Source organism: Myxocyprinus asiaticus, chromosome 32 (genome assembly GCF_019703515.2).
Source record: "Myxocyprinus asiaticus isolate MX2 ecotype Aquarium Trade chromosome 32, UBuf_Myxa_2, whole genome shotgun sequence".
Classification (NCBI taxonomy): domain Eukaryota; kingdom Metazoa; phylum Chordata; class Actinopteri; order Cypriniformes; family Catostomidae; genus Myxocyprinus; species Myxocyprinus asiaticus.
The window spans coordinates 44,891,169-44,914,473 of record NC_059375.1 but is presented as its reverse complement, the minus strand read 5'-3'; the positions used below and the strand labels follow the sequence as shown (position 1 = coordinate 44,914,473).

Below are 23,305 nucleotides of genomic sequence, written 5' to 3'. Positions count from 1 at the left end.
TGCATTAACTAATGTTAACAAATGGAAACTTATTGTAAAGTGTTACCCATTGATATTTAGCAACAGCACTGAAAAACTTTTTCTTCACATGGAACCTTGCAGATCTTGCATGTTCATAATTCATAAAGATCTACACATCTTGAATGTTCGTTAAATATTTGTATTTAAATTGATTAGTATTTCAGCTACCAATGAGAGTGTAGTTTTCCACTCTCCGCTCCGTTTAACAACATTTCACAAATTTTCCTAAAAAAATCAGTTCAGGAAATGATCAACTATAAACAGATTCTGCTCATGGATAGTACATGAATTAGTTTTCCACATTTCATTGTAATTCCAGCTTTTATGGCTTTATACACTCATGCTGTAATTACTTGAATACCCTCTGAAAAACTATCTGGTTATTATTTGCTTTGACATCAAGAGATTTCAGATTCTTCTTATATTGAACTAGCATGAAAATTATACATTTTTACTTTTCTCTGACAAAGATCCATTTTTATATAAATCAGTATTTTAAATCTGTGTGCATTTGAAAACAGACGATATGATGCAATTGATCAGGAATATTTTTGTAAGGTAAAGTATTGCATGAATGTTGTTTTCAATTCTTTTGGTCTTCTAATATCTCACCAGGCTGATGTAAGAATTACGATTATACATTACTGCAAACCAGCTGCAGTAAGAATGTCTAAACACACAGAGCAAAAGAAACATCTGTTAACACAGGAGACACTTCCCCCCAAAACAGACACACACACACACACATACACACTCACACACACAGCTGAAAATACTTCAAACACCTGCTTCCATCCCACATCTCACAAATCCATTATATTTACTAACTGCACTAAATATTTTTTCTCAAAGGAAATTAACTTTGGGACATCAATATTGACTTACTGGCCACCTCTCAAGACAACAATTAATATCTGCTTTTCAAGCAATGGAAGATTTTACAGTCTTTAAAATAATGTTTCAGTCATGTTACAATCTCAGCATTCTTTCAAAATGTATATGTATGCTTTTTCATAAAGTCAGTTTATAATCATAAGAATGTTTTCTCTTCAATCAAACTTATTGATTTATCAGTCAACATCTCTTCGTTCGCTGCAAACTTGTATCCAAACAGAGTCATGGTGGGACCGCAAACTTTCTCCACCAGTTGAACCAGTTTGAAAGGAATGCTAAACCTCCATTTCTCCACCTGTTCAGATGAGTTTTTCTGAGTGGAATAAACTCCACTCACTTCCTTTGATGCCTGAGTATTTTTTAAGATCCACTTTTCCACCTTCGCAGTGAAGGGAATGCCTGTGAATTCATACATCTCAGCAGCTTTGCGCATGGGGAATCGTGCTATGTCCTCGTAGCGTACTAGCAGGTAGCGCCCTTGAAGCCACGCTGGCTGCTTCAGTCCGATCTCAGCAGACATGCGTATGTTATCGCAGTTTCCTCTGAGCTTCCTCACTTCATCATCCTCCACTGGAACATCTCCGTCCATGGCCCACCTTTTCCAGTTCTTGTACTTGCTAGAAAAGGCGACCATACGCGAGGCGAGCACAGCACGAGGATCTCTGACCAGCTGGATGAATTTCATGTCCAGTCGGGGGTCTTCAGCCAATGGCCGCAGCGTCTCTAACTGCCGCACACGGACGGACTTGATCGCGCGATGCTGCTTCTGCGCACAGGACTGAGATGCAAGTGTCAGATTGAGTGGCCCACAGCGGCGCGTGCGACAGTGGTAGCGCTCAAATACTTTTTTAACAAACGGCGTGCAGACTGGATCTTCGCAAAGTGATAGGCTAGATTCGCGTCGGAAGAGCGAGGCGGTGACATGATGCTGCGGCGGTGGTTCGATGAAGCGCTCGAGCAGGGAAAAGTCACAGAGGAACAGCTGACGCAGAACATCACGATACGCCGGCCCCGCCACTGAAGCATTTGTCCCTCCCGTCTCAACCGTTAACATGCGTTCCACATGCCACAGTGGCTCAAACAGGTAAAACATATTTGATCCCTGCTGGTTAAAGAATTCGCCCACAAACGAGGAACCGGTGCGAGTCGTAGCTAATAGCAGGATGTGTTTACATCCTCCTGAGGTAGACGTGGGTGACACACTTTCCCGGCTGAACTGATTGAAGTTCTTCAGATGAGGTTTCACGTGTTCATAGGGCAACATGTCCATCTGACTGAAAATGGACACAGACACATTGTGCTCCTGAAAGGTGAACATAGATGCGCTGGGCAGCAGCACAGGGGTCAGAGGGGTCAGCTTTAGGGTCAGTTTATCAGACACCCTGAAAGAGAAAGAGGAAATGAAGAACATGATGACAGACCCACACAAACAGTTACATAAAGAGAAGATTAAGCTAGTAGTCACAATCTCTTATGTGTGGAATAAAAACAGAGTCCTGAAAATAAAATACATAAATAATAGATTACTGCCAACTAAAGCTTTTACCAGCCAGACAGCAAAGGACCCTGTATCTACCTGCACTCCTGCAGTCAGTGTGGGATGGACATTAACCCTTAAACGCATACCTCGGGGCTTTAGAGACCCGGGAACTCATTCCACCCCCTGTACCTCATCCATTTTTTGGAGTTATGCCCACATCTCTAAAGTAAGGTTAGGGTTAGGTTAGGGTTAAATTGAAAAATAAATACATAAATAAATGTATAATGGTTTAAGTACCAAAAGTGTATAGGGTAATTAGAGACCATAGGTATGTAAGAGTGTTTTTTTTTTTTTGTTTGTTTTGTTTGTTTTTGTTTTTGTTTTTTTTTTGTTTTTTTGCACTTCCATAAATTATATTTTTTATAATTACTTCATATCTATTTAAGTTTACTTTCACAGGATATCTATTTCTTTGTGTATTACAAAAGAAATGAGTACTATATTCATACAAATATATACTTTATCACGTTGACTTTCTGTGCAACAGTGAATTATCAACAATGGTGAATTATCAGTATTTTATATGCGTGTACACACACATAATATATATGTAATTTCTTATTCAAGCTGGTGCTGATGTTTCAGTGATTGATTTGTGAATGGCGAGCTGTGGGCACTTTGCTAGTTTTAATACTTTTAATGACATAAACCGGTGAGATTCGATACACTCTATTCCATAACTGTTCTAGGAGGACAATATGTCAAAGAATTCAAAACTCTCAGGCTCTGGAGACATTAAAAGACACTTACTTCTCAAGCTGACACCCCCGAGCAGGCCGCAAACCTGGGAGTCGATTTATTCGGGGAGATGTGGGAAATGCGGCGAGAGATGCTGAAAATGTCAGCAATGCTAACGAAGGTCGTTGCTGACTTGGAGGATCTTGCTGTGATACGTCAATCGATCACTGCCATGGAGGCGAAGTTCACTGATGTGGTTACAAGAATGGGGGATGTCTAGAAATGGATCGATTATCTGGAGTCATCGGAAAGGGAATTATCTGATAATCCACTAGTGACCAAGGTGGATTTGGAGAGTGTCTGAGAGAAGTTGGAGGACATGGAGAACCGTAACCAGCGGAATAATGTCAGTATCATCGGAATCCCTGAGGAAGCAGAGGGACAGGATACGGTGAAATTCCTGGATGGGCTCTTTCCGAATCTGCTCGACATAGCAGGCCATAAGCTGGAAATTGAGCATGCTCACAGGGTTTCTGTTCGGCGATCCACTGAGGGAGACAGGCCCCGATCAATTAGGGCCAAATTTCTGAGATCATCCAATAAAGGTCTTGTGTTACGCGATGAGAGGAATGAAGGAAAACTTTCTTGGAAGAACCACAGCCTTTTCTTGTTCCTAGACTTTGCAAATTCAACAAGAGAAAAACGTGATCGATTCAAGGAATGGAAGAAACTTTTACATCAAGGTCGCTTTTGCACTGATATTCATGGCCAAATTGAGAATAGATTCTAAGGATGGCCATAAAACATTCACATGCCCACAGCAAGCGATGTCCTTCATAAAGTCAGTGGAGTGAGTAAGTCGTACTCATGTTGCAGCCGAGTGGACCGGCTCACTGGACGTTCGTTTGACTGTTGAGGATTCTGCATGCTTTTTTTGTGCGCTGGTTCCGCCTAGCAGCTGGAGTTTATTTTTTGGAGTATTTCTTGCAAAGACATTGGAGTGATTAAGTCATTTGTTGCCCCCATGTTGCGGCAGAGTGGACCGGCTCACTGGACATTCATTTGACTGTTTGAGGAATCTGAACATTCTTTTTGTGCTGTTCCGCCTAGCGGCTGGAGTTTATTTTGTAGAGTAACACACCTTCAGGACAGTTTTATGGATGAATCTACAAGCTCTTTGTGCTTATTCCGCCTATTGGCTGGAGTTTGTTTTATAAATTATATTTTGCTGTGTAACTCAAAATTTTTTGAGAAACTTTTTATAGAAACACCGGACTTGAGCAATCTGACGGCAAAGTTGTCGCGGTGGTTCTCGTGGGCATGCATGGAATGTTTGAGATTGGATGGACAGACGCCAGTTGGCGCTGTCATGTGCGGAGTTTATGCGCACATTTTCTTTTTATGTTTGTTTGGTTCTGGGGATGTTCGAGTTCTGATTGTTGCACTAATGTTGGAATGTGGTCTTTACTGTGACAAGGCAGACGAGGAGTGAGAATCTAAATGCAGCTTTTACTGAAACAAAGATGAACAAAGTAACTCAGAATAAAAGGAAACAAAACACAGAGAACCAGGCAACACATGTGAATACTGACCAAGAAACCAGGGGAAACAAGGGCTTAAATACATAAGGGCAAACAAGGGAATGAAGAGCACCTGGGGAAAACAATCAGGGGAAAACCAATAATGAAAGGAAACTTCAAAGGACTATAAAACTAACAGGAAACAGGAATGGGGAACTAAACAAAAATACAATTCTAAGCACAAAAACGGAATATGTGACATTTATAATCTTGTTTTTGACACACAATCTATTTTTTCATATATGTCAAAATGTCAAATGTCAATATGAGTCTCTCAACGTGGAATGTGAAGGGATTGGGGCACCCCATAAAAAAGAAGGAAGGTTATTTCTCTTCTTAAGCGTAAGAAATATGATATAGTGTTTCTTCAAGAAACTCATCTTTCTCCGCAGGAAGCCGAAAAATTTGGGAGGATATTGGGAGGGCATTTTTTTTATAGTGCTGGCTCGAGTAAGAGCAGGGGAGTCATTACGCTGATAAGTAAACATCTACAATTCAAATGTCTCAAACAGATTAAAGATAAATTAGGAAGAGTTTTAGCTGAAATTCAGGGGCAAAGTCTTATTTTGGCTAATATTTATGCATCTAACGTTGACGATTATGATATAATATTGGGAGGAGACTTTAATCTTCTGATGGACTCGGTCCTTGACTATAGTGAAGCAAAAGTGTGCAAGCCCCCTAGAGCAACATTGATGCTTCACCAGATGTGTAAAAATCTTGGTCTTACAGATATTTGGAGACTTCTGAACACATCTGGGAGGGACTATACATTTTTTTCATCAGTCCATAAGATTTATTCTAGAATAGATTTTTTTTTTATATCTAAGTCCCTCATTTCATCTGTTGTTGATTGCTCAATTGGAAACATTTTAGTCTCAGATCAGGCCCTGGTGTGTTGCCACATATGGATATAGTTGGTGCTTTAATGTATCCCTTTTGCAAAATCCTGAATTCCAACAAATGTTAAAGGCTGAAATTAATGTCTATATGGAGACCAACTGGTCCTCAGTATCCTTTGTGGGCATGGCTTGGGAGGCACTTAAGGTGGTTCTTACGGGCTGGATCATACAGTATGCCGCATTCACTAAAAAATCCAAAGCACAAGAACTCGTGGAATTGGAAGGGAATATTAAAAGTACCGAGGCAGAGCTGAAACACTGAATGTCGTCTAATGGCCTAAGAGAATTGACCCGATTGAAATACAGATATAATGCTATTTTGTCACAGAAGGTGGAGTTTTGGTTATTCAGGGCAAGACAGTCATACTTTCAGTCGGGGGACAAAGCAAGGAAGCTTTTGGCTAGATATATAAAGCAGAGAGAGTCTTTTTCTACTATTCCCTCAGTGAAATCTGCTGGTGGTGAAATATTTACCTCTGCCATTGATATTAATAATGCTTCTAAAGAATTCTATCTTGATCTTTATAGTTCCGTATCTTCGTCTACTGAAGAGGATATTAGAAACTCTGTGGAACCATTAGAACTTCCTAAACTGTCGGCTGAGCAAAAAAAGAAAATCTCTAGATTCTGAGATAACCTTGGAGGAGCTTGGCGAGGTAATTAAGGCCTTAACTACAGGCAAGGCTCCGGGGCTAGATGGCTTTGCCGCTGACTTTTTTAAATCTTATGCTACAGAACTGGCTCAACATTTTCTAGAAATTTATACAGAATCATTCAAGAATGGAAAGCTTCCGCCAACCATGACACAAGCCCGGATCAGTCTGATTCTTAAAAAGGACAAAGATCCAAGCGAGTGCAAGAGTTACCATCTAATTTCCCTGATCTAGCTAGACATTAAAATATTGTCAAAAATTTTAGCTAACCAATTAAGTAAAGTTATAACATCTCTTATACATATAGATCAGGTGGGGTTTATTCGGGGACGTAGCTCTTCTGATATCATTAGGTGTCTCATCAATATCATGTGGTCCGTGGCGAATGATCAGACTCTGGTCGCTGCCATCTCACTTGACACCGAAAAGGCATTTGATATGGTAGAATGGGATTATATTTTTAAGATTTTGGAAATGTATGGGTTCGGGAATACTTTTATTTGTTGGATTAAGTTACTTTATAGACACCCGGTAGCAGCGGTACAAACAAATGGATTAATTTCAGATTATTTTACTCTGGATAGGGGCACCTGGCAGGGTTGTCCTCTTTCCCCATTATTGTTCTGTCTTGCCCTGGAACCATTAGCATCCGCGATAAGAAAGGAGGATGATTTTCCAGGAGTGGTGGCGGGAGGTGTGGCGCATAAGCTTTTGCTTTACGCAGATAATATTTTATTATTCATCTCCGACCCTATTAGATCTATGCCTTGCCTCCATAGAATTATTAATTCCTTTTCTAAATTCTAGGAATACAGAGTCAATTGGTCTAAATCTGAAGCTTTGGCTCTGACAGTGTACTGCTGGATAACGGCTTTTCAGCCAGGAGCCTTCCAGTGGCCCAAACAGGGCATTAAGTATTAGGGTATTTTATTCCCAGCAAATCTGTGTGATTTAGCTAGAGTTATAGAGTGGGGTAGGTAGAATTATAGGTGGGGTAGGCCTACCCAAGCTTTTGTTTTATTATTATGCATTCGGTCTCAGACATTTGGCTCACTGGTCGCTTCCACCTGATACAGCCCCTCCCTGGTTTTGTATTGAACAGGAAGTTCTTGCCCCTATTTTGCCATTGCAAAGCCTTTCTATCAAACTAATCGGTGAAGTTAAGTTACACCCCGTTATCTCGCATTTGGACGCGGTATGGACAAAAGTGTCCAGTGTTTAATTCAGACATTTATTTAAATGTTGCTTCGAGCATATGGCTGAACCCAAAGTTATGTATTAATAAGTCCCCTTTCTGCTGGAGAGAGTGGATTGTGAGGGAGGTTAATATGCTCAGTGACCTATATGAGAGTGGAGTGTTGAGATCCTTTGAAAATTTGGTTCAACATTTTGGGATTCCCAAGTCTCAATTCTTTAGGTATTTACAGCTGCACCACCTGCTTTGTACTATTTTTGGGAGTAGCATACACCCCCCTAAAGTGGCAGATACTCTGGAAGTGATTACTGCTTTTGGAAAAGGTCATGAGGCATCAGTGTATTACCCCTGCTAATTCAGAATCTGGGGGACGGAGCTTTAACTTCTCTCAAGAGATTATGGGAGAAAGATTTAAACTTGGTATTGGAGGAGGGAGTGTGGGCTAGTATTCTAGAGATGCAAGGGTGCGCCTTATGCAATTCAAGATTTTACATCGATTCTATTGGACCCCCTCTTGATTTTATAGGCTTGGTCTTAAAGACATACCCACCTGCTGGTGATGCCAATCAGAAGATGGGGGCACAACTCATGTTGTTTGGTGGTGTGTTAAGATCCAAGAATTCTGGTTGAGGGTTCAGAGTTTTATGTGTGTATTGGGCACTCAAATTTCATTTTGCCCTAGACTCTGTATTTTAGGCAATGGGGTGGTCATTAGTATAGGGGATAAATACATAAGAAATTGGGTCCTATCCAGTGTCAAGATCAGTAGACAGATCATTCTGAGGGGATGGAAGTCAGCTGGTGCGTCCTCATTTCGGGAGTGGTGCACAGAGATGGGCAGGGTGGCGGCATTTGAGGAGATGTCAGATAGAAGGCTAAGCAACCTGGAGGTATTTAATAAGAAATGGGGCAGCTATTTGACCTTTTTGGAAGGTTCTCAGGGAGGGGCAGTGGAGAGGGATTTATAGTGTAAATATGTGTGATTATTATATATATATATATATATATATATATATATATATATATATATATATATATATATATATATATGTATTATTATTTTTTTTTTGTTTGTTTTTTTTTTTGTTTTTGTGTACTTTGGCTTTGACCACAGGGATGTTTGTTGGGGGTCAGTGTGGGGTTGGGGATTGGGAGGGGGGGAAGAGAATAATGGGGGCTAAAAGTTGATTCTGTGCATACTGTATATGTTTTGCTTTTCTGTTTCATTTGTTGGAATCAATAAAAAGTGTTAATCTGAAATAAATACTCATTGTTCCCTATCTGCGCTTGGGTCCTTCCTTCAAACATCCTATTCCGTGACAAACATTTAAGCAAAAACTTCTTAGAATTTTCTTATGTGACAGCTTATTTAAATTGAATCATCAAAATGGTGTCTAATTAAATGAAATCATTACAATTTTATTCAAATGGAATAAAATTATCTAAATATATATATATTTTTTTTTACATAAAATTGCATTATTTTTTATCAAATGAAGTGCTTTTACAAAATCCTCAAAACAAAGTCTGAAACAACATCGGAGATATTTTTGTCAAATGAAGTGCTACACAACAGATCATCACAAATGTGATATATTTCTTTAATAAATTGTTATTATTATTATTATTAATTACAGTAAACATTACATTACTATACAGTAGTAAAATATTTTTGTCTTTTCCCCATTTCACACATCCATTTAAATCAAGCTTTTATTTTGGCTTTTGTGTTTTTGATGGTAATTTCTCACCTCTAGATAAGCAGTTCACTTCATGGCCCACAGTGATTATTAAACCCCCAAAAGCTGTGATTTAATTAAATAAATATAGTTTGTATGTGCTGCACACTTCAGAGCACTCTGATCTCTGTCATTTACAGAAACTGGTGTTGAGCGGGTAGAATTCAATGAAGCTGTCAGCTGAGGACATGTGAGGCGTCTATTTCTCAAACTAGAGACTCTGATGTACTTATCCTCTTGTTTAGTTGTACATCTGGTCTTCCACATCTCTTTCTGTCCTTGTTAGAGCCAGTTGTCCTTTGTCTTTGAAGACTGTAGTGTACACCTTTGTATGAAATCTTCAGTTTTTTTTGGCAATTTCAAGCATTGTATAGCCTTCATTCCTCAAAACAATGATTGACTGATGAGTTTCTAGAGAAATCTGTTTCTTTTTTGCCATTTTTGACCTAATATTGATCTTAAGACATGCCAGTCTATTGCATACTGTGGCAACTCAAAAAAACACACAAAGACAATGTTAAGCTTCATTTAATGAACCAAATATCTTTCAGCTGTGTTTGATATAATGGCAAGTGATTTTCTAGTACCAAATGATCAATTTAACATGATTACTCAAGGATAAGTTGTTGGAGTGATGACTGCTGTCTAGATTTGATCAAAAATTACTTTTTTCAAATAGTGATGGTGCTGTTTTTTACATCAGTAATGTCCTGACTATACTTTGTGATCAGTTGAATGCCACTTTGGTGAATTAAAGTACCAATTTTCTTCCGAAACAGCAAAATCTGTTTTTGGCCGCCAGTGTGTGTATATATATATATATATATATATATATATATATATATATATATATATATATATATATATTTACATATTTAATTAAATTGTAGCCTGTGGTTTAATGGACCCTTTTCACAGACTGTGATGACATGTTTCCGCCTTATTTAGCAGCATTCCAACCGTCATCATTATCGTAAGTTTACAACTCATTATCTAAATATTACAACTCAAATGTTTTAAGGTGCCATAAAATCCCACAACATCATATTTTTAAAAATCACATTAATCATAAAAGCATATACTTAAACTATTTAGCCAGACCAAAGCAGAGATGACAGCAGGTGAGCAGAGAATGTACGTGACAGCGCTTTGATTATGACAGTAAACCAAGAATGATGTTTCACAATGCACAGCAGCCAAAAGTGACAAAACGATATGTATTTGTGTATTTGACACCCATCCAGTGTCCCGAACATTACCATGTTTTTGCACATGTAACACAAATTAAAATATTTTCCAGGACAAATAATTATTTTCCATGGCATTTAGGTATTTTTCCCAATTTCCATGACTTTCCCATGACTGGAAAACTGCATTGCAAAATTCCAGGTTTTCCAGGACACATGGGAACCCTGTCAATCTGAGACTTATGCCTCTTGTGTCTTGTTTAATATTTTCTGTCCTTTTTTCTTAAATTATGTTTACATATTTTAAGGCTTTCTCAATCTGTTTGATCAGCCCTGTGTATTAACAATCTACAGCTGAGTTCAGAATTCATCATGGCGGACAAAATTAATCACAGTTGAAGCTTTTAATCATAGATTAAAATGTTAATATCTGTTAAACTATATATATAATTAAATGGTGCACAACATAACTCAGATTAAAATAAAACTTGGGTCAACAAACTGGATTAACTCTAAACTCTGCTTAATTTAATCCTTATTGGTGCAACCCACCCTTTATCATTTATTTTACAGTTTAATTCAGTTCTAACCCTTGACTAACAAAACATGTTGCATGATTTAATCTACCCAATTAATAAATTACTTGTATTACCAGTAGCTAACTAATACTGGCATTATGTTCATACTACAAAGTCAGAGGAGAACTGGTTTATTTCTTTGGTTTTTTTGTTTCTTGCCACAGTCACTTATAACTTGCTCACTAGGGATTAAAAACAAAAACATTCATGCATGATTTTTAATGACAGTTGTCAATGAAACTGAGGACTTAATGACATTAAAGTATAATTTTCTGTAAAGCTGCTTTAAAACGGTGTGTATTGTAAAAAACAATATACAAATTAAAATGACTTGACTTCTTAATCTCTCCCACAATGAAAACTTCACTACATTTATGAGTCAAATACACCCAAGTACTTTGTGAGACATCATTTTAATAATACTGTAACAACACTCCACTAGGCTAAATTACCAAAATGAAATATTGCTGCAAGCAGCGATGATGGGCCCAAGCACAACTGGTCCATTTCCACCCGGTGGCTTTCGAAAAACAATGCAAGTTGGACGCATGCATTTGGCATTTGACATTATTCTAAACAAATTTGAAGCAATATGAGTAAATATAAGAGGACTATTTTAAGGTCTGTTGTAAGAGCAAATCTTCCTTCTGCCAGGTGGTGGTGCTATGACCGAAGACCCAAAATAGTCAAATCGATCTGATTAGCCCCCAATACTAAACATATATCTCAATTTTCATCTAAATCACACAGAAGATATGAGACACTTCCTGTTTTCCATTTTTTGCCATAAATTTATTGTTTTGCCATGGCGACACCGTTCAAAATGTAAAAAATCCATTTGCAATTTAGCGTCTACAGTGTCTTGGCATGATGTTGCACACATTTGGTGCTAGTCACATAAATCCTCTAGGAGGAGTATTTAAAAGTTCAAAGACTGTAATATTCAAAAAATCAAAAATGGCCAACTTCCTGTTGGGCAGAGCTAATGACTATAATTATGAAAGTTGTCCGGCTTGGTGAGAACTATATATGTACCAAGTTTGGTGACTGTAGGTGAAAATGGGGGTGCTACACAGACCCCGTTACATACCTATCTTCAAGGGGGCGCTACAGAGACATAACCCCCTGCCCCTGCAACTTTGCCCAGCCCTAATGTCCAACGACTCTGATGTGTGTGCAAAATTTCAAGATTTTTCACACGTTAAGTACCCCAAAAGAATCGAAAACCTTGAAATAATAATAATAATCCTTAGAAGAACAACAAGGCCTCCGCACTTTCAGTGCTTGGGCTCTAATAAATGAATCACATCCAGGAGGAAGGTAAGAGAGACACTTACTTTGAAATAATGTTGTTTTCCTTTTCTATGATGACCAGAGCCACGATAAAGATGACAGAAACTGTGTATTTAATACGCATTCTTGAGTGTGATCGTGTTCAGCAGATGTATCAGTCGCTCATTCAAACCATTAGTACATTTTCTTTCCTTTGAATTGATTCTGAAAAAAACACACACAAACGACATGAGTCACACACAGTTATAACACAAGTTTCTTGAATTCAGTTGTCTGTTCTCATGATTATTTCTGCCTCACTGTCAGTTGATGTGCTGTTCTGTCAAAAGATCTCATGTTCTGTGTGTAAGTTCATATTCTGACAGGTTTCTTTTCTTTCATGCTCTTATTAAATCTCTTCATGATGCTCAAGTGACTGTCAAATGCAAAAAAACAAAAAAACAATTTTAACAGTGCAAACAGTGCAAATCTCAAAACCAAGATGTTCTTGGTTTTTTCTTACTGGATCAAGTCAAAAAAGCCCAAACCCTTTGGCCCTTTTTACACCTGATATTAAGAGTGCTTTCAGACTTTGTTCAATTGTTTGGACTGAACCTGATTTCATTTCCTCCTCCCTCCCACTGCCCCCGCTGGTGTCTGTTCACATCATATTATCTGGGTCTGAACCGCGGTCCGATTATGTCATCAACATGACCACAAGCGGCTACTATGGAAGACATCAGCTTCACTGTGTTTTAAATTACACAACTCTTTTCATTTACCAGCAGATCTTTACAAGCACAGAAGGACTCTTACGTTTGTCTTCTACAGATGCATTGAATGTGCAATGATGTTATGAATATTAGCGTTTGTCTGCCATAAGCTTGTAAATGCATTGCAAGTGATGTGAAGAATATAAGCTGCTCTCTGAAGAAGATTTATTTGGACACTAGCAGGTATAAGAAATGCATTATACCATTATAAGTGTAATCAGGAGCCTGCAAAGACACTAATTATACATCATCAGAAGTGGTTCACTTCCACAATTTAGTATGATTGTGTTCATATCAGCAGTGAACCATACCAGAGTTCACATGAACCATACCTTCATTTTTTCAGTGTTCACATCATCCAAACGAACTGAACTTTGATGTCATTTTGATCCCGGGTGCGCACTGAAAGTGCTTGTGTGAAAGCACTCTAAGATCAGTTTTGGGTGATCCAAATCAGTGTTTACACCGGGGATTAACATGAGACTCCTGTGTACATTTGCATTGGGATTTCGAGAGCAGTGTCTTTGATTTCATGATGACATACATCAGTCATTACATCAGTGTGTTACTGCATTAGGATGAAGAGCTAAAAAGGGAAAGCACAAAAAAAAATGTGTGCAACATTTCTCCCAAATGTACTTTAATTTTAATTCTAAGCACAAATAACGCTTCAGGACGACTAACACGGCAATCTTTTGTCTGGAAGAATCAGTATATAATAATAATAATAATGATGATTCTTGACGGGGAGGTCACGTGACATCGTGCAAAAAGCAGACGTGTGAACGACGAGCTCTGCACACTTTGCTAAATTTTTAATTATTCTTATGTTATAATCTGGTGAAATTCAATACACCCAGTTACACATTTGCTCTTTGAGGTAAAGCATGGCAAAGAAGTCAAAATCATCGGGCTCTGGAGACATTAAAAGACACTTATGTGTTCAGGATGAAAGCCCCGACAGGCCTACAGACCGGGGACTCGATTTAGATGGCGCGGCGGAAGAGGAGATCCAGCGTCAGTTGTCCAACATATCGGTGATGATGACGAAGGTTCTTGCTGACTTGGAGGATCTCGCTGTAATACGTCGATCGATTACGGAGATGGAAATAAAATTCTCTGAGTTAGTTACAAGAGTGTCAGATGCTCAACTATTTGGAGTCTTCGGAGAGGGAATTATCCTGTTATCTGGAACGTATTCTTGAAAAGCTTGAAGATCTTGAGAATAGAAGCCGAAGGAATAACGTCAGAATTGTTGGAATTCCTGAGCATGAAGAGGGCAGAGATATGGTGAAATTCCTAGACAAGTTTTTCCCGAGTCTGCTCGACATAACAGGCCACAAGCTGGAAATCGAGCGAGCTCACAGAGTCCCTGCTCAGAGATCTGCTGAGGGAGACAGGCCCAGATCGATTCTGCCCAGATTTCTGAGATCATCTGATAAAGATCTCATGTTGCGCCAGGTGAGGAGCAAAGGAAAGCTTTCTTGGAAGAACCATAATATTTTCTTGTTCCCGGACTTTGCGAGTTCGACAAGAGAGAAATGCGATCGTTTCAGGGAATGCAAGAAACTCTTGCATCAGCAAAAGATTACTTTTGCATTGATGTTCCCGGCCAAACTGAGAATATAAACGAAGGACGGTCGGAAAGTATTTACATGTCCCAATCAGGCAATGTCTTTTATTGAATCAATGGGTGAGTAAACCATTGGATGTTTCTCATGTGAGTGGGTCGACTCGCTGTACTTACTCTGGCTTTTGAGGAAGCTGGGCGTCATTTTGGTTTCTTTTTGCTTTTTGCGTTGGCTCCGCTGACCGGCTGGAGATTGTTTTGTGAATAACACTTTTCCTTAAAGAAGCTTTTGCATTGACAGAAGATTACGTTTGCATGGAATTTCCCGGACAGATTGAGAGTGGACACCATGGATGATCACAAAATATCTATATGCTCACACAAAGGATGTCTTTTATAAAGTTGACGGATTAAGTAAGTCATGGTATATACTTTTATGCGGCCTCTGAGTGAATTGACTTGACCATCCGGGGAACCGGGATGTTGGTTTTGTTTTTTTTTTGTGTTGGCTCTGCCTAGTGGCTGGAGCTTGATCCGTTTACGGGACATTGGAATGATTACGTCATCCGCTGAACTCATAACAGCTGGTTCAATGAACATTTGTTTGTCTATCTGTGAAACTGAATGGTTTTATATCAGCTGAAATTTGTTTTGTGGAAGATCACACCTTTAAAACAGTTCTGTGAATTAATCTACATGTTCCTTGTGTTCATTCTTCCTTTTGGCTGGGGGTTATTTTACAAAGTATTTTCTGTTATGTAATTTTGCTTCACAAATTTGTGAGGCAAAATTGTGCAATCCGATGGCAAAGTTGTCGTGTGGCTCGTGGGCGTTCATGGACCTTTTGAGTTTAGAGGGATTGTCGCCGGTTGGTGCTCTCGTGCGCGGGGTTAATGCGCACGTTTTTCTTTTTTCTGTTTGTTTGTTTCACTAATGGGGAATGTGGTCTGTATAATTTTGTTTTTAAATTTTTTACACACATTTCTTTTTATTATATCAATATGTCAGTTGTTAATATAAGTGTACTATCTCTCTCCACATGGAATGTAAATGGGTTGGAGCACCCCATAAAAAGAAGGAAGGTTATTTCTTTTCTTAAACATAAGAAATATGATATAGTGTTTCTTCAAGAAACACACCTTTCTCCGCAGGAAGCAGATAAATTGGGGAAGATATGGGGTGGACATGTTTTCTTTAGTGCTGGCTCAAGTAAGATCAGGGGAGTCATTATATTGATTAATAAACATCTACAATTCAAATGTCTCAAACAGTTTAAAGATAAATTAGGAAGAGTCATTATAGTTTTAGTTGAAATTCAGGGGCAAAGTCTGATTTTGGCTAATATTTACGCACCTAACGCTGATGATCAGGGCATTTTTATAGATCTTGAAGGGATGCTGCAAGCCGCTGGCACCCCTCATGATATAATATTGGGAGGAGACTTTAATCTTTTGATGGACTCAGTCCTTGATCATAGTGAAGCAAAAGTGTGTAAGCCCCCTAGAGCAACAATGGATGTGTAAAAATTCACAGGATGTGTAAAAATCTTGGTCTTACAGATATTTGGAGACTTTTGAACCCATCTGGTAGGGACTATAAATTGTTTTCATCAGTCCATAAGATTTATTCTAGAATAGATTTATTATAAGTCCCTCATTTCATCTGTTGTGGATTGCTCAGTTGGAAATATCTTAGTCTCAGATCACGCCCTGGTGAGTTAAGAGGTGTTGCCACATATAGAGAAAAAGAAATCATATAGTTGGCGCCTTAATGTATCCCTTTTGCAAAATCCTGATTTCCAACAAATGCTAAAGACTGAAATCAATGTTTATATGGAGACCATCTGGTCCTCGGTATCCACTGTGGGTGTGGCTTGGGAGGCACTTAAGGTGGTTCTTAGGGGTCAGATCATACAGTATGCCTCATTCACCAAAAAATCCAAAGCACAAGAACTCCTGGAGTTGGAAGGAAATATTAAAAATGTCGAAGCAGAGCCGAAGCGCCATTTGTCATCTGATGGCCTCAGAGAATTGACTAGATTGAAATACAGATATAATGCTATTTTGTCACGGAAGGTGGAGTTTTGGTTATTCAGGGCAAGACAGTCATACTTTGAGTCAGGGGACAAAGCAGGAAAACTTTTGGCTAGATATATAAAGCAGAGAGAGTCTTTTTATACCAATCCCTCAGTGAAATCTGCTGGTGGTGAAATATTTACCTCGGCCATTGATATTAATAATGCTTTTAAAGAATTCTATCTTGATCTTTATAGTTCCACGTCTTCATCTGCTGATGAAGATATTAGAAACTTTGTGGAACCATTAGATCTTCCTAAACTGACGACTGAGCAAAAAATTCTCTTGATTCTGAGATAATATTGGAGGAGCTTGACGAGGTAATTAAGTCCTTACCTACAGGCAAGGCTCCAGGGCCTGACGGCTTTGCTGCTGAGTTTTTCAAATCTTATGCTACAGAACTGACTCCACTTTTGTTAGAAGTTTATACTGAATCAATAAAGAATGGAAAGCGTCCTCCAACCATGACACAAGCCCAGATCAGTCTGATTCTTAAAAAGGACAAAGATCCAAGCGAGTGTAAAAGTTACCGTCCAATTTCCTTGATCCAGTTAGGTGTAAAACATTTTTCAAAAATATTAGCTAATCGATTAAGAAAAGTTATGACATCTCTTATACATATAGATCAGGTGGGGTTTATTCGGGGCCGTAGCTCTTCTGATAACATTAGGCGTTTCATCAATATCATGTGGTCAGTAGCGAATGATCAATCTCCGGTCGCTGCCATCTCACTTGATGCTGAAAAGGCTTTTGATATTGTAGAATGGGATTATCTTTTTAAGGTTATGGAAATGTATGGGTTCAGGAATGCTTTTATTTGTTGGATTAAGTTACTTTATAGATACCCTGTAGCAGCGGTACAAACAAATGGACTAATTTCAGATTATTTTACTCTGGATAGGGGCACCTGGCAGGGTTGCCCTCTTTCCCCATTATTGTTCTGTCTTGCCCTGGAACCATTAGCAGCCGCGATAAGAAAGGAGGATGATTTTCCAGGGGTGATGCCGGGAGGTGTGGCGCATAAGCTTTTGCTTTACGCAGATGATATTTTATTATTTGTCTCTGACCCCAGTAGATATATGCCTTGCCTCCTAAGAATTATTAAATCCTTTTCTAAGTTTTCAGGATATAGAGTCAATTGGTCTAAATCTGAAGCTTTGGCTCTGACAGCGTACTGTCCAGTAACGGCTTTCCAGCCGGGTGCTTTCCAGTGGCCAAACAGGGCATTAAGTATTTGGGTATTTTATTTCCAGCAAATTTGTGTGATTTAGTTAGAGTTAATTTTGACCCCTTAATAAAACGGTTTTCGAGCGATGTGGACAGGTGGGCTTCATTACATTTATCGATGATTGGGAAGGTTAATGTTATTAAAATGAATTGTATTCCAAAATTCAATTACTTACTGCAGTCTCTCCCTGTAGATGTCCCCCTCTCTTATTTCAAGCAATTTGATAGCATAGCGAAGTCCTTCATTTGGAATGGTAAGCGTCTCAAATTACATTTCAATAAGTTACATAGGCCAATTGACAAAGGTGGACTAGGCCTACCCAAGATTTTGTTGTATTATTATGCATTCGGTCTTAGACATTTGGCTCAATGGTCGCTTCCACCTGAGAGAGCCCCTCCCTGGTTTTTTTATTGCAAAGGAAGTTCTTGCCCCTATCTCGCCACTGCAAAGTCTTTCGATTAAACTAGCCGGAGAGGTTAAGTTGCACCCCGTTATCTCGCATTTGCACTCGATATGGACAAAAGTGTCCAGAGTGTTTAATTCTGATATTTATTTAAACGTAGCCTCGAGCATATGGCTGAACCCTAAACTATGTATTAATAAGTCCCCTTTCTGCTGGTCAGAGTGGATTGTGAGGGGGGTTACTACACTTGGTGACCTATATTGACACCTTTTGAAAATTTGGTTAAACATTTTGGCATTCCCAGATCTCAGTTTTATAAGTATTTACAGCTGCGCCACCTACTCTGCACTGTTTTTGGGAGTGGCACACACCCCCCTAGTGCGGCAGATACTCTGGGAGTGGTGATTGGTGCTTTTGGGAAGGGTCATGAGGCATCAGTGTATTACTCCCTGCTAATTCAGAGTCTGGGGGATGGAACTTTGAATTCTCTCAAAAAATTATGGGAGAAAATCTAAACTTGACACTGGAGGAGGGGGTGTGGGCTAGGATCCTAAAAAATGTCAAGTCTGCATCTAGAGATGCAAGGGTTCACCTTATGCAATTTAAGATTTTACATCGATTTTATTGGACCCCTCTAGATTATATAGGCTTGGTCTTAAAGACACATTCACCTGCTGGCGATGTCAATCAGAGGTTGGAGACATAACTCATGTCTTTTGGGGGTGTGTTGAGATCCAGGAGTTCTGGTTGAAAGTTCAGAGTCTTATATGTGATGTATTGGGCATTCGGCTTTCACTTTGCCCCAGACTCTGTATTTTGGGCGATGGGGTGGTCATCGACGTTGAAAATCGGCACATAAAGAGTTGGGTCCTAACGAACGTCTTGATCGCCAGACAGGTTATTTTAAGGGGTTGGAGGTCGGTTGGAGCGCCCTCATTTCATGAGTGGTGCTCGGAGATGGGGAGGGTGGCGGCCTTTGAGGAAGGGATGTATAGAAGGCTGGGAAATCTGGGGTTATTTGATAGGAAATGGGGCAGATATTTGGCCTTTTTGGAAGGCTTTCAGGGAGGGGTAGTGGAGAGGGATCTTTAGTTTTAAATGTGTGTGTGCAATTTGATTGTTTTTTTGAAAATATGCTTTTTATTTATTTATTTATTTATTGTGTGTGCGTGTTTTTTTTTTATTTTTATATTTATGACCACTGGGGTGAGTGTTTGTGTCGGGTGGGGGTGTTCGGGGGGAAGGGTTTAATTGTACAAAATTTGATTCCGCATTTTCTGCGATGTTTATTTAATTTGTTGAATGGAATCAATAAAAATTGTTAATATAAAAAAAATAATAATAATGATTCTTGACTTAGCAAACATCATTAATTATCACACACTGTACATGTACAATAAAAAACTCAAATAGAAGATGTTGGGTTGTATGATTTAAGTTATAAAGAGGATGTAGGACTTTAATTATTAGCAATTAGAGCTTAAAACATTTCCTATTCGTCCCAGTGATTTCATGTCTTTCAGCAAAAAGAGAAGCAAGTCCAGTTTCTTTAAACTAAAATATAAAGAAATAATAATAATAAACAAATTTGTATTACCAACACAAAAACTTTAACCATTATTGTAATCACAGATTAATATGATTAATACAGGTGTGCAGTTTCTTGATCAAACTGAACAACACTCAGAAAGGGTTCAGTTCGTATTATAATACTGATGTTAATGTTTCATAAAAGCAGCATCAAGCAAAATCAGAAATTCTCAGTTACCGATGTTGTTGCAAAACTATTCACAGTCAGCCATGATTCATTTATTTACGCTAATAAAAGCATCCAAATACAAGCGATTACTGACAGAAAGCAAGCAATATTCGGCTGGTCATGTGATTTCAACATGATGACACTCATTAATGAAAGACTGATATTAGTAAAGCTTTCATCTCATGTGAGTGGACATCATTTAAAACCTATTTTTCGAAAGTACTATTGTATTTATACTATTAATTTGTGTTTAAAAGTTTAACTACTAATACAAAAAAAAAAACATACAGAGTGCACCATAAGTACACAAGTTCACTATTGCCTCACATAAATGGGTGTGAACAATTCCTTTTCATAAAAGAAAAAAGACTTTAAGAAATAACATTTACTCAGTAAATCTGTTTTTCAAAGAGCTGAAACTGCAAACAGACACACTGAGACTGTCACTATACAGCAAGACTGAAAACATCTCCTCAACTTTAAAACAATCTTTATTACACAAACTAAGCGAGCATGCGTTTACATGTGAATTAACCAGACATTCAAAAATACACTCATCTACTTCTTGCAAATGTTTTAACATTTCATGTGTCTGCCCATAAATTAAATAAATGTACAATTATACTGGTAAAAAAAGAGGTTTGGCAGCACAGATCACAACATCTGAGACACATTGCATCAACACTTCTACATTCAGACTGTTCAAACCATCTGTAGTCTGTTATCTGAAGTAAATGTGATGCTCTGATGATCTTAATTTAATTATAAGAACTTCATTCATATTTCTGAGTGGAGATCAAACGCGTTCTGAACCCAGAGAGCACACGTATAAAAAAAACATCACGTTCTAATTAACATCTGCTAAACATCTAAGACTGACACACATTCTGATTCATAAACATCTCAAAGGCATCTGTTGAATGTCTTATTGACAGCAGAGAGACAGCAAACGTCTTATAGATGTATTTCAGGTGAACAAACAGTCTTAAAAATACATCTTCCAGATGTAAACACACATCAAATAAATGTCTTGGTGATGTACATCAGGCACAGAGTACTTTCTCTCATGAACAATATGTAATTTAAATGTGTTTGATGTGTTGTATGTTTAAACAGATCTGATGGATATTAAGCTTAATAAGCTGCTATTAAACATTCATAAAAATCAACCAAGACCAAAACTTTATAGCAAAAGTGGTTATTTATGCCAACTGATACTAGGAAAGAGAAAAATTGCCCTTCATTCTCCACCCTCAATATTTGTTTCAAATGAACTATTACAATGCTTAACCCTAAAACTAACTAACTCCACCCTGTCTAAACTAAAGCTTAATTCTAATCCTGTCAAATAGTTGCAGATTTTTTATCACCATATTTTTAGACTGTAAAAAAAAAAAAAAAGTCTGTAGGTCCATACAATGCAGGTGAATGGTGACCAGCACTCCAAAAAGCACATAAATGCAGCATAAAAGTAATCCATAAGACTCCAGTGGTTTAATCCATGTCTTTAGAAGTGACCCAATTGGTTTTGGGTGAGAACAGACCATAATATAACTTATTTTTAACTGTACATCTTGACAGCAGTCTCCTTGGCAATCATGATTTCAAGCTCGATTACACTTCCTATAGCGCCATCTAGTACTGTGCTCATGTGTCAAGCACTAAGAAGTGTAATCGAGCTTGAAATCATGATCGTGCATAGAGACTGCAATGGCAAGATGTGCAGTGAAAAGAAGTTATATTTTGGTCTGTTCTCACCTAAAACCAACTGGATCTCTTCTGAAGACATGGATTAAACTACTGGAGTCTTATGGATTACTTTTATGCTGACTTTATGTGCTTTTTGGAGCTTTTGGAGTTCTGGTCACCATTCACTTGCATTGTATGGACCTACAGAGCTGAAATATTCTTCTAAAAATCTTCATTTGTGTTCTGCAAAAGAAAGAAAGTCAAACACATCTGGGATGACATGAGGGGGAGTAAATGAGAGAACTTTCATTTTTGGGTGAACTGTCCCTTTAAACAGACATCTCTGAGATGTACTTGTGCTATCTGGGATGAGACAGGAAGAACGAGAGATATTTCTGAGCCTGTAACAGTCGGCTTGTGGCCGATAATTACACAGTAAGGTACAAGTCTGGAAGAGAAGGAGGTTAGAGAACAAGTTTAGTCTTGCTCTGTTAATGTGAGCTGCAAATCAGACTCAAAAAACTTTTACAACATCAAGACAAAAACACTAACATCTATTTACCTCATTAGTGAAGTGTGCTGTCACTCTCTTCCACTTCTGCTCATCTCTTCAAACTTCAAGATTTTGTTCTCATCAGAAGCTGTACTATCAAATAAAATTACACAAAGCGTTTCTGAATCTAATTTGATCCATTAAAATTCGAATCAATACAAAACAAGCATGTTGCCCAATTATATTGAGCCAAAGCTATCAAATACAAGCAGAAATCTCCGTTTCAGGACAGTAATTAGCAGAAAACAAATATTAACATAATATTGTGTTTTCAATCATAATGTTTAATGTAAAAGATTATTTATGATCATCATGTATGAATGATTTACTGCTGAATCTCTGATCACACACGAGTGCGACATTCCACACAAACACTCGAGAGAATCGAGCAAACACACGAATAAAATCATGAAGATTCCCTAAAACATGATCCACTTCAGACTCATTTCAACAAATCTTTAGAGCATTTAAATGTGTGAGGACATCCTCCAAATTAACTCATTTCTATTCTGTTTTTGAGTCCATCATCGCTTATAACACAGTTTAATAATAAGATTGTATTATCTTTATGCTCTGTGTGGAAATGAAATCACAGATGAGACACAGATGTTTTATCATCACAGACGAGTGTCACATTAATTCAAAACAATGTATTTATAACAGTCGATGATTTACACTTAAAACACGGCGAGTCATTCATGATATTTGTAAAGTCACACTGTCAAATGTAATAAACATAATATAACGTCTGCTGTAATCATACTGTACCATTGTGTTTCCTCGACAAATCATCACAGAAAAAACCCCGTTCACGATGTGTAAAATCCAACAATCAATCCATCATTCGGAATTGTAAGACATAAAAAAATATAAAATATATATATACAAAAAAAAATATACAAAGTCTGAAATGTGTCGGAAATGGACAGAAACTTCCAAATGTAGTATATAAACTGCAGCTCAATAAATATCCTAAATGCTTGTCGAGAAACGATGCGACTCTCATCCAGCGCAGT

At 38.1% G+C, this 23,305-nt stretch overlaps 1 protein-coding gene across 2 annotated transcripts; it reads right to left on the bottom strand.

The window, feature by feature from the left end:
* On the bottom strand, window positions 1-23,305 carry LOC127423527 (carbohydrate sulfotransferase 3-like). 2 transcript variants are annotated; one of them, XM_051667912.1, is made up of 4 exons: window positions 23,058-23,305; window positions 22,299-22,382; window positions 12,305-12,464; window positions 1-2,297 (listed from the first exon to the last, which is right to left on the bottom strand). In XM_051667912.1, exons 3-4 carry the CDS (start codon window positions 12,382-12,384, stop codon window positions 1,052-1,054), a joined length of 1,326 nt encoding a protein of 441 aa, XP_051523872.1. In that variant the 5' UTR covers window positions 12,385-12,464; window positions 22,299-22,382; window positions 23,058-23,305; the 3' UTR covers window positions 1-1,051. The 2 variants fall into 2 exon arrangements, with proteins under 2 accessions (XP_051523872.1, XP_051523873.1); XM_051667913.1 differs by having other exon boundaries at window positions 22,299-22,377.